General features: G+C 42.6%; 1 protein-coding gene across 3 annotated transcripts in view; it reads right to left on the reverse strand.

The window, feature by feature from the left end:
• The window catches only part of fbxo38 (F-box protein 38), a 34,961-nt gene extending 26,718 nt beyond the window's left edge, over positions 1–8,243 (reverse strand). Inside the window, exons 1-4 of one of the 3 annotated variants that reach the window (XM_030396807.1) lie at positions 8,086–8,241; positions 1,749–1,938; positions 1,407–1,540; positions 202–365 (exon numbers count right to left, since the gene is read on the reverse strand). In XM_030396807.1, coding sequence (XP_030252667.1) covers positions 202–365; positions 1,407–1,540; positions 1,749–1,882 — 432 coding nt within the window. In that variant the 5' untranslated portion in view covers positions 1,883–1,938; positions 8,086–8,241. Of the gene's footprint in view, positions 1–201; positions 366–1,406; positions 1,541–1,748; positions 1,967–8,085 lie in introns of all 3 variants that reach the window. The other 2 variants (XM_030396806.1, XM_030396808.1) reach the window with 2 other exon arrangements.
• Positions 8,244–12,534: the final 4,291 nt, after the last annotated feature.

Consider the following 12,534-nt stretch of genomic DNA (forward strand, 5'->3'; position numbering starts at 1 on the left):
TAAATTAATAACTATATCTCATTCATTTCTATGCAGGCAAATGTACTCTTTTATCAACTTCCTGATATTTTCAAATAATTAAATACTCAAAGAAGTGTACTTTGAGAGATGTGGCCTTATTTCATTAAATGTTAGACCCTTTGTCATTGCAGATATTGCGCATCTCTGCACCAGGATATCATTCTCCCTCTACATACTGACCAGCAGACTGGGACAGGCTTGTAGCGCCTCCAGGACTCCAGGTATACTGAAAGCCTCGTAGCCTCTGACTCGTCTCCTCTCCAGGTATCGTGGGTGGAGACCATACAGCTGCTCCAGATCTGGCATTTTCTTCAAAAGGAGCAGAAAGCTGTTGTCTGTAAAGCCTTAACCAAGAAACACAACACAGTTAAAACCTTTTCTCTGTATGTGAAAAAAGAAGCATTATTAACTACTAAATCATTTGAGGGTTTCTCAATGCAACATGTTTCTGAGGATGAAAATAAAAAAACATAAACCACTTCAACAAAATACACAGCATGAACATATCCTCAACATTTGATAAATGTAATTTCTCAGATGGCACTGTTTTTTTCATAGCTTTGTTGCATACTCTGCATGCATTGTTGCATCTTTTTCGTCTGATAGTTCAAATAACATTTCAGAAATTATTAATACTATACTAGACCCAGAACCTTTACCAAATATTCTTGGGAGTATCTGAAGTTTCAAGAACACTCACCAAAGGTTTACAACAATTCCTTTCTTACTGCGTAAATCACAGCAAGAAAGCGACTACTTGTGTCATGGAAAAAAACAAAGGTTCCTACTAAATGTGGAGCATCGACAGAATAATATAGGGATTCTGTTTATTTCATCTTTGTCTCAATAAAATATATTTGCCATAAACATGTTTCCATTTATGGTACTATTCAAAAAGAGCACAAATATATCTAAATGTCCTGACCTGCAGGTGTTTCTCATATTAGATACCAGTGCAGTTCCCTCCTCACCATACCATCAGACCCCTGCCGCTAGTCCAGAACGCTGCTGTTAGCCTACTGAATCGTTCCCAAACTACTTCGCTTTTTTGTTCTTGAAGCTACACTCTGGTACCACCACTGTGCTCTTCTGCCTCTTGACCCCAGGTCACTCTGATATTCAGTAGACTGTGTGACTTCATCGCCACCAAAGCTGTTCTCTTTTCTGGTCCCAGAGTGGTACAATTACCTAACTGACAGTCAGATAGCAGTCATTACCATTTTTCACAACAGTCTGAAAACCATCTACACAGATGGTGATCCAAATCACATGATAGAACTTTCTAATGCATCTTATAAAAAAATCTAATGAGTTGTACTGTAGCACTGATCTTGCACTTTGTTATTCGTTTCTTGGTATTAACTGGTTTTGCTGTGAGTTCTTACCTGAAGGCATATACTCCCACCAGCGACCAGCACATAGATCCACTACCTTGACCACTCGAAGGTATAGAGTTACAGCTTCTCGAAGTTTTCTGGACAGACACTCCATACACATGATGTCCTTCATGGGAAGGTACCTACAAAACCAAAGAATTAACAGAAATCTCGCAATGATAAGCAATCATTCCAATCCAATGAGTAGTTTTTGTGTGATGCTGCTGACAAATCAACCAACACACAGACTGGAGTGGAAGCATAACCACCTTGGCAGAGGTGAGAACACATATTGGAGAATCCCACCCAGCCAAAGAAAATATAGAAATGTGACGCTGTAGGGCAGTGTACCTGAATATATGACAGAGGACTTCATGGGACAGCTCGTTGATGTAGTCCTTGGACTCACTGGGTCTCAGGACAAGTTGACCTTCACCACTACCTCCTACAGGCTGGAGTTCAGAGGGCTTCCTCCGAGGCCCCATCTCTGTGGTGTCACTGCTCAGGGTTATACACACACACACTTCCTTCCTCCTGCAATCTGGAGACAATTTCCATGAACGTCAGTTCTGGACAACACATCACAAAGAGGAAAATAGGAGTTAATGGTTAATGGGAGTGTCGGAAAATGACAGAGACAGAGGCTGCTTCTCATGCTGTGTCCTTCCTTACTCATCGAAATTGATCCTGTCTCTATTCAATTATTTCTCTTCAGAGGAATAATGAGCCTACCAGGAGGAGGTATGAGCAACACCATCCCCCACCTAAGTTTTCATCAGACAACACCCGCCTTTATTATATGTTAACAAACTGCAAGCTGCAACTAATGAGGCCAATTTGAAACCATATCACCAACACATGCAGTTTTATAGCAGGACAAATGACACATGTAGTGTTCACAAAACATGTGAATTATTCTTAAGCACCCGTTTAAAGAGGCACCAGCTCCATTGATTTATTAATCCATCCATCCATCCATCCATCCATTTTCTTCCGCTTATCCGGGGCCGGGTCGCGGGGGCAGCTGCCTGAGCAGGGACCCCCAGACTTCCCTCTCCCCGGACACTGCCTCCAGCTCTTCCGGGAGGACCCCAAGGCGTTCCCAGGCCAGCTGAGTGACATAGTCACACCAGCGTGTCCTGGGTCTTCCTCGGGGTCTCCTCCCGGAGGGACATGCCAGGAACACCTCCCGAGGGAGGCGTCCCGGGGGCATCCGAAACAGATGCCCGAGCCACCTCAGCTGGCTCCTCTCGATGTGGAGGAGCAGCGGCTCTACTCTGAGCTCCTCCCGGGTGACAGAGCTCTTCACCCTATCTCTAAGGGAGCGCCCTGCCACCCTGCGGAGGAAACTCATTTCGGCCGCTTGTATCCGGGATCTTATTCTTTCGGTCATGACCCAGAGTTCATGGCCATAGGTGAGGGTCGGAACGTAGATTGACTGGTAAATCGAGAGCTTCGCCTTTCGGCTCAGCTCTCTCTTCACCACGACAGACCGATACAAAGACCGCATTACTGCGGCCGCTGCACCGATCCGTCTGTCAATCTCACGCTCCGTCCTTCCCTCACTCGTGAACAAGACCCCAAGATACTTAAACTCCTCCACTTGAGGCAGGAACTCTCCTCCCACCTGGAGGGAGCAGGCCACCTTTTTCCGGTCGAGAACCATGGCCTCGGATTTGGAGGTGCTGATTCTCATCCCAGCCGCTTCACACTCGGCTGCAAACCGCCCCAGGGCATGCTGAAGGTCCCGGCTCGAAGGAGCCAACAAGACCACGTCATCCGCGAAAAGCAGAGACGAGATCCATTGGCTCCCGAACCAGATCCCCTCCGGCCCGTGGCTGCGCCTAGAAATTCTGTCCATAAAAGTAATGAACAGAACCGGTGACAAAGGGCAGCCCTGCCGGAGTCCAACATGCACTGGGAATAGGTCTGACTTACTGCCGGCAATGCGAACCAGGCTCCTGCTCCGGCAGTACAGGTACCGCACGGCCCTTAACAGAGGGCCCCCGACCCCGTACTCCCGGAGCACCCCCCACAGTACGCCACGAGGGACACGGTCGAATGCCTTCTCCAAGTCCACAAAACACATATGGACTGGTTGGGCAAACTCCCATGAACCCTCGAGCACCCTGCGGAGGGTATAGAGCTGGTCCAGTGTTCCACAGCCAGGACGAAAACCGCATTGTTCCTCCTGGATCCGAGGTTCGACTATCGGCCGAATTCTCCTCTCCAGTACCCTGGAATAGACTTTCCCGGGGAGGCTGAGGAGTGTGATCCCCCGATAGTTGGAGCACACCCTCCGGTCCCCCTTTTTAAAGGTCAACCTCCCGCACTGAGCTGGTGCGGGAGGTTGAGCGGTACCGACTAGAAATAGTCGGTCTCACCTCCACGCACAGCCTGGGCTCTGGAACCCAACTCCTCCTTGATTTATTAATCAATTGATTAATTAGGAGGAAAATGAATTGCATCAAATGAATCAGTCTTACATCTGAAAGGTGTTCATTATGATTATATTTACCTCCATCTCTGTCATAAAGGAAAACACAGAAACTTCATTCATAATATTTATTTAACTACTAAGGGACAGAGATGAGGAACCACTTAACATATTTCCATATGCACACAGACACAACTATAATGGATGAATGATAAGGCATGAATCAATGTTAAATTGAGTTTTTGCAGATGAAATGAATGAATGAATGAATTAACTTAATTCATTAATTCATGTTATCAAAAACAAGTAAAAAAACTGGAAGATATTTCATGTGGAGTGGAGAATTACTTTATGAAGAAGTATCTCTGATGTAACGCTAGTCCCTCCTAGTCTACACTGAAAAACATGATATTAATTAAAAGTATATTGCACATGTATGCTGCTGCATATCTAACATTTGCAAACAGCAGTTACCTGTCTCTGTCAGATTGCTTACTTTAGATTATTTTCAGCTGAAGTGGCCCTCAAATGATGATGATTGACTCAACATATCCTCATTTTAAATTGGTGAAGTACTACCCTGTGTGGTCGGTGGAGGCTGCGCAACCATCGGCAACTATCAGAGCCAAGTTCAACCAATACCAATAGTCTGTAGATGTTGCACTGGGGCCTCCAATATAGAGTGGGAACGTAGTACCTGAAGCCGCATGTTGAGACACATATCAATGCCAGGTGTGAATTGATGGACATAAAGCTGTCCACTTGTGATCGGATCAGTCAGAACACAAGTTCATACTAAGGGTGCTCCAACTGATCAGGCACCCATTGTTATCTGTCGATATGGGGGATAAAAAGTTTGATCGGTGGCATCTATAGAGCCAAATTAGAAATGCTGATCAGCTAAACACATAAGACACATTTTCTGTGTGCTGTTAAAATGCCACACACAGCACAGGACCCTGCAGTTCACCAGCTGCTAACAGTTTACTAGCTATCCACCTGCCAATATCAGTACAGATTTTCAGTGCCCTCTTGGTTTAACCAGTGCAACACATTTGCAAGGTCCTGCCAGAAAGCCAGCCAGTGACTGTAGCTAGTACTTACACAAAACTTTGGACAGAGAGATCATTATGGTAACAGGCGGAGAAGACCTGCTCCGCTGTAATCAGTGTACTCAGAAGTAGTGCGTTCGGTTTATCATTTGGGATTGTGTGTTAGTAATAAGTACATTTTCTTTCATCCCCACGTGGGAGGACGAAGCAGCGGCATTTGTTTTTCAGCCCTGCAACAACTAACGCAGCTAACAACTGATTGAGCTAATGACCCAAGCTAAACATTAAAAGCAAGACTGAAGGAACATGAAGTGTTAAATGTAGCAACACAACAAGTTCACACGGAACAGACGTACTTTAGCTGAGTACAGTCTGTAAGTGAAAATATACTGTGTTTCGAGTTATAGACACTTTGAATTAGTGTACATTTCATGTGTCTGTAGTAACCAGTAACAAGCAGTGACCAGGTGGCCAAGTAGTGGCTTCAGGACACAAAGATCTCTGTACAAAGACTGAGATAACTAGGCTGAGACAAACATTTTTTCCTATATTGTCTGTTCCATTTCCTTTTTCTACATTTTTCTCTTTTTTTTTAATTAAAATTTAGAGCAAACTTTTCGTTTGGTTTGAACTTACCCCTCTGAACAAATAGAACATAGATAAATTATCTATTTCCTGAGCATTTCATTGGTGGGGAAACTAAGCCACTAATATCTAATAACTATAGATGACAATAAAGTGAAGTAACATCCTTTCAATCTGTGATCTGTATAAGCCAATCCTGCTTCCAGTGATCAGTGATCAGTGATCGGCCACAAAAGTCCTGATGGGAGCACCCTTCACCAAAATGTGAAGAGCCTCTTGCATTTAACCACACTTTAGTGCTCATTGTCATCAGAGCAGGTCTGTGTGTGTGAATGTGGAGAGAGCAGGTCTGCCTCCCGAACAGATGACAGCCTCATGAAAGACTTGTCCCTTGTGGATTGAAAGTAGAAAAAATACTGTTTGCCATGGAAAAAGATGCAAATCATCGCACAAACCACTCGGACTGTTTGGACTGCATCATTCCCATGTCGAGTTTCACTTGTGTGATCTTGCAGTGTGTGACCCCCTGTCATGTAGTGTGGAAACCACAACACCCTCTACACCCCCAATGCAGCAATCAGAAGACTCTGAAAGTCGTGTGATGTGTTCAAGCCATTAGCTGCTTGAGATGATTCTTTTAGGAGGATCCCACTCAACTTCAAGACCCGCCCTACTCCACCTCTGATTGGTTGTAATCAGCAGGTACCTCGCGATGTGATACTATCACGATATTTTGCCCAGGATAACGATAATATCACGATACAGCGATTCTGCGATAATCGATATATTGCAAGAAATTTCATCCACGATACATCACGATATCTGTGTCACTGAAGAAATTCAGAATTTATTGACTGCACTGAATCCATTTCACAGGGATTACAAAACATTGTCAATCAACTTCATATGAATGACAGCCAAGTAAAACAAAGTGTATACTGCACAGTGGCTCTTCTTAATACACACACTTACCGCAACTTAAATATTATTAAATATCGATATTTGGCGCCAGTGTATCAATAACGTACCTCAAGACAAGACAAAATAATGCGATATATATTGTAGTATCGATATTTTGGTACACCCCTAGTCCACACCACCCTGGGTCACTTGGTAGTCCACTGTACAACCAGAGAGGGGGTGTGGGGGGGATGAATTTACTGTTAAATCAGACTCAAAAAGAGACAAGAATAAGCTATCTGGCTTTATATTTCCTAACCATTTTCAGTGGCTGCCTGGTGTTAATGGGTTATGCTTTTGTTTTTCTCGCGGTTGTTTCAAACAGCCAGTGGCAGGGCTGATGCAGCAGATGTGTCCAGGTTGCCCCAGTGAACACACTTCTATGACTTGCTGGCACAACTGCAGTGCCTCTGGGCTTGTTTGGTGCAGCTGACAGGCTAGCTGTCCGCTCCATCTAAGGAGCCAAGAGACACTCTGACAGTGAAGAGCGGCTCTGGAGGACGAGTGGCTGGCGTGCCATCAGCAAAATTACAGCTCAAAAACTGCAGAAAACAGACAGCACAGGAGCTACTGTGTGAGCTAACAGCTGGAACAGTTTGAATTGTGAGGTCAACGAGGCCAACCAATCAGAGGGCAGGTCTTGAGAGAAGAGTGGGATCCATAAAAAAACATGTTATCGTTTCATTGTTGTGTCAACATAAACAATTGCCGTGTGCCTTGATGAAGTGGTCCAATTCAAAAGAGACAAAACATAAAGCTTTTTTGACTGGTCTTCAATTATGTTTTTAAAAAATCGGTCAGCAAATTAAAAAAACTACCAATAATTGTTGATATCGACCATTATGAAACCTCTGACAGACTTTTCAGCCACATCGTCCACGTGTGTATGTATTCTGATAGAAACTACCCGCTGCTCGCTCCACACATGACAACACTGGGTTCAGAGTGACAGCAGAGAGAGGGCGATGGGAGAGGCATGTCTGCTCTTAATGTCTGGATCTCGTTCCTGCTCCCCGACATTCCGCGATATAACTAGTAATCTAACCTGCTAGATATCCAGCCGGCGTCGAAGAGCTCTTGGGCCTTTTGTAGCCAATCTCCAAGAACCATCGGCAAGTGAACGATGAGGACATCCATCATCGTAGCGTGAACGTAGCTAAAGCCAAAGACTTTTATAAACAAATCACCGTTTACTTCTCAGTGGAAGTTGTGAACCTTTAGTTGACACCACAGTCACGTTACTGCGACGTGAAGTTCAATAGGAACCCAAGTCACTGGTGTCAATATACAGAGTTAAGACACATCGCTGGGAAGCTTCTGAGCAAAACCACACAAACATAATGAGCCTTATTTATGTGACACACACAGTAATATTACACCTCTTCATAAACAGGCGGCTGTTAGGTTTGATTACGGTGTGAGAACTAAAGTTAAAAGTGAAGAAGCCCCATTATAACACACATGTCAAACTCGTTTGACGTTTCTTGATGTAAAGTTCAACCGGGGTTTTTTCCTCAAAGCTAGCTTAGTAGTTAGCATTGTTGCAGCTAACATTGTACTGAAAGACAAAACCACACAAGCAAACAATACAGCCCGCACTCTGACTAACGCAGTATCAACTTTGACAAGGCCTTAACAAAGAGGGCAAGCCTACCGGCATCTTTCTAACAAAGCCGCTGTGATGTTGTTCTTCAGCCATTCTGTGTTATCATCTCTGCCAGTACCCGATGTGAGTGGCTGACCGATGTAAGTGGCGCATGCGCGAACACATCCGCCATCTTGGACAGCTGGGTAGGGCAACACCACTCGGACAAAAAACACGTGTCGAGAAAATGTAAATCTTGGATTTCAGAATAAAGGCTGGACGCGCTGTCTGTGAGTGAGCCACAGCAGCTGAGCAACTTTCAATCACCACACAAGCAGCTAGTGTGGACACGGGTTAGGAAGTGGTATGTTCCCCTTTTGTTTTAATGACAGCAGGCACTTATGCTGGCATCTGATCTGAAAACCTGATGATGAAATATGTCGATCCTTGCTGAACCAGATCTGTAGACCGGCACAACACAGGAGGGCCAACTCCTCAGTTCAAGACTCTGCTGTCCACTAACATCTGAAGGAGAACAATCATTCTTCCAAGGACAACAATGTAAATATCTTGGCCAGAGAAGACAGATGGTTTGAAAGAGGAGTGAAAGAATCCATCTATATCAAACTGGAACAACTGTCTTTGAAAAGAGGAGGTGGCCTACGATATTACCTATTACCCACCTACAATGCAGTACTGAGTTCCCTCCCTAGACAGCTTAACAACCACTCACACCTGGGCTCACCTAGCCCTAGCAACCCACATGAAGGCTGGTTAAGTCAACGACCCACAAGTGGCCCTAGACTCTGAGACTCAGAGCTCACATGTATTCTTAACTACTCTGTAAGGACACTCCCACACAGATTTTAAAAGCCTGCAACTATCCTCCAGTTAGTTAGAACTGAAGAAGCCTCTTAGATGAGAGGTGAAACGTCTTCAAGGAACTGAAACAAGTCCAGTTGTCTACCACATAGCACCTAGAACAAGTTGTATTTTATAATCACATCTGAATCAAATTAATATGTGTATTAATGCATGATAGAGGATTATCCCTCAGTAAATTAGTATAAATAGTAAACAGTTACAGGAAAGATATTATGCTGTTTAGAAAACGATTTCATCTACCCACATCCATATCCTGTATGCACAATATGAGGGAACACATTTTACATTACTGGACATTTATACTACACATTATTAGCTAAGAGACAACTTTAAACAAAGTCATATCGCATCACTAGCTGATAATTCTTAAAAGCACACAATTACCAAGTAATTGAATGAATTAACCAAGTAAATTGCAAGTATTCACAAAAGGTGCTGGTAAACATACAGTCATAAAACAAATGAGCAGTTGTTATGATCCTGATCAAAACGGCGGCGTAAAATTCTCCAGAAGGACGTGTATCATTCATAACTTTAAAGTGGACTTCCTTAGATCTTGATGCAATTAGGATTTTTTTTTTTCATTTTTAATTCAGGCTTGTCTTTGCAAAAGACAAAGTAAAACTGTTTGTTTAGAATGGATATAATTCCTGGATGATGGCTTTCTGGATTGTGATGTTGCATCATTTTAAACTAGTGAGAACATTCAATAAGATGCAGATTTACACGTTACTTTGAGCTTTGAAGACTTTGAAGACTTGCTTTGATGGCATCGTTATATGTGTCTTTCTTGTCATATCTAAGAAGATTTCTCCTAATCTCATAAAAACTTTAACTTGGAATTTGAAACCAAAAACTGTTCTCATATTTCAAAAAGGATCTTAACCCGTTTGTTTTTAATAGTGCCATTAATTCACTCAATATCAATGGCTTAAAGTCTAATTTCTTCAACTATATTTCCTTTCCTAATGCAGCGTGTTTGCTTTTCCAGATATAATTAAAGGTAGCCTGGTTTAAAAAACAATGTTGGTATTTTGTCTTTTGCATTTTTGGGAAGTGACAATAAGTACCCTGGGTAAATAAATCTTGAACTGCATTGTATTTTTGTAAGAAAAAAAATCCTCCAATCCATGAATTTAGATAAGATTAGCATTTATCCAGATCATTACAAATGTTTAGATAATCTAGTGTGCAATTATCCTTAGTCATGGGTTACCAGGTTACCAGCGATGAGAAAAAGCGGGCTTTTAGGCGTGTTCAGAGAGAACTAAAACACAGCATCAGGGAGGGTAAGGACAACTATAGAAGGAAACTGGAACACAAACTGGAGAACAATAACACCAGGGATGTATGGAGTGGGATGAGAGAGATTACCGGCTGGTGGAGGTGGAGGAACAGCTGAGGTTAATGAACAATGAGCAAATGAGTCAGCTGGAGTCCAGCTGCCCCCCTGCTGCTCCTCTGAGCAACCACGCCAGGATACATCCAGCTTTGGAAAACATCCTGCCTCGTTCCAGTGCCCAAAAAAGGACGTCCTGTGGCACTGGATGACTACAGGCTGATGGCACAGACCTCTCACATCATGAAGGTCATGGAGAGGCTGGTTCTAGCACACCTCAGACCTCCATTGTACCTATCACAGGACCCCATACAGTTTGCATATCAGCCCCATGTTGGGGTTAATGATGCAGTAATCTACCTGCTACAGGCAGCCTACTCCTCCCTGGATAGACCCAACACCTCAGTCCGCGTCATGTTCTTCGACTTCTCCAGCACCTTCAACACCATCCAGCCCAGGCTGCTGAAGGTGAAATGGGAGAACATGCAGGTGGATTCTCCCCTCGTCACATGGGTCAATGACTACAAGATGGGTAGACCGTAGTATGTGAGGCAGTCTACCATAATCTAATGTGTATGCCAAGTCATTAACCTCCTTTTAGATAATATGTATCCTATAATCAATTAATCAATTAAGTTGAAAATAATGAAGAAAATTGAAAAAAGGAAAAGAAAGAAGAAGGGGACGTATAGTAATAAAGATGCATATTATTGTGTTGGGGGACAATCCAGTAAATTAAATGATTTCTTATTTTTCGCACAAAAAACAAATAAACAAGCAAACTCAAACTCATAACCCATAATCTGGATTTTCTTTTCCAAGCAGAGGTCAGAACTCCAAAGAAACATTGATTTAATTGTCCTGAATGAAAGTCAACTTTTCTTAAGATGACAGTGGTAAACTGGAGTGGAACTTTTGCATTAAATATGCTTTCTAATATTTTATGTACATTATCTCTGACCAGAAATGACTTGTTAGGGACATTCCAAAAAAGATCTACTATTGATTAGCATTCTGGGTCCCACAAAGTCTGCAGCACTTCTCTACCTGTGAAGTGTGCTTTCTTTTTTTTTTTGTTGCCTGTTTTAGGCAGTTGTAAACCTAACTCTAGGTTTTTTTTTTACTGGAAATAATTGTATCTAATTCATAGAATTGTTTTGTGGAAATTTCAACAGGAAGAGTTTGATACCAAAAAAAAGGAGAATTGTGACAATGTTATTTTTTTACAGATTCAATTCTTTGGGCGAAGCTCATGAAAGGAGAGGATCTCCATCTCTGTAGGACTGATTTTACTTTGGTATGAAGGGAGTCATAATTAATATTTGCTAATGTTTGGCTTTCCTTAGATATCAGCACACCGAAGTATTTTAGAATAGTCTGTTCCCGTTCAGTTAAAATGTGTCTCTCATGGTCATCTGCAAATAACATTACAATGTGCTCGGAAAAGTGCAAAGGACTAGATGTTTAACTGTAGGTAAATGACATTGCGGTGTCACGAGGGTGCCATCAATACTGTGATATAATCGAGGAAGGGCTGTCATATCTGTTTGAATTTGTTTGCTTTCCCTGACATCTCATGTTGAATTCAGTGACTTAGAGCTTCCAACTGAGGAGACCAGCCAAGAATGGCTGTTTCAGGGTTAGGGGAAAGGTCGTGTCCTTAAACACGAGAAGCAATGAAAAACTTCTGACCAGAACGTGTGAAGTTTAGTGCAAAACCAACACACATACAGCAGCTACCTGTATGTGTCAGACTGTTTACTATAGATTAAGAAGATTTAGATATTTTCAGCAGAAGTGGACCTTAAATGATGACGACTGACTCAACATATCCTCCATGTAAAATGGTCACGTACTCCCCCGTGTGGTTGGTGGGGTCTGCGCAGCCACTGGCAACTATCAGCGCCAAGTTCAGCCATTAAAAATAGTTTGTAAAACGTCCTATCGTCGCCAATTAATAAGTCAAACTGATCAATCCACACATGTAACTGACAATATTTTTGGATATTTCACTGCGAACTGTCAATGACAAAAAAGAAAGTTTGACAAAATAGTATTGTTTTCCCTGAAAGTACATTTAAGTATTCAATCAAACCGATCGATCTATTGACCTTTAAACTGACTGTGAGTGTATGCTGCCAACACATTTACACCATTTATCTCTCTGAAATTCATAGAGCAGACTGGGCTGCAAACACATCTACATAGACATTAGTTTTTTGGTCTAAGTTTTCATTAAGGAGAGATATAAGTTACAAAGTGTGGAATATTTCCTCTTACATAGTTCCTTATTT

Source organism: Sparus aurata, chromosome 18 (assembly GCF_900880675.1).
Source record: "Sparus aurata chromosome 18, fSpaAur1.1, whole genome shotgun sequence".
Lineage (NCBI taxonomy): Eukaryota > Metazoa > Chordata > Actinopteri > Spariformes > Sparidae > Sparus > Sparus aurata.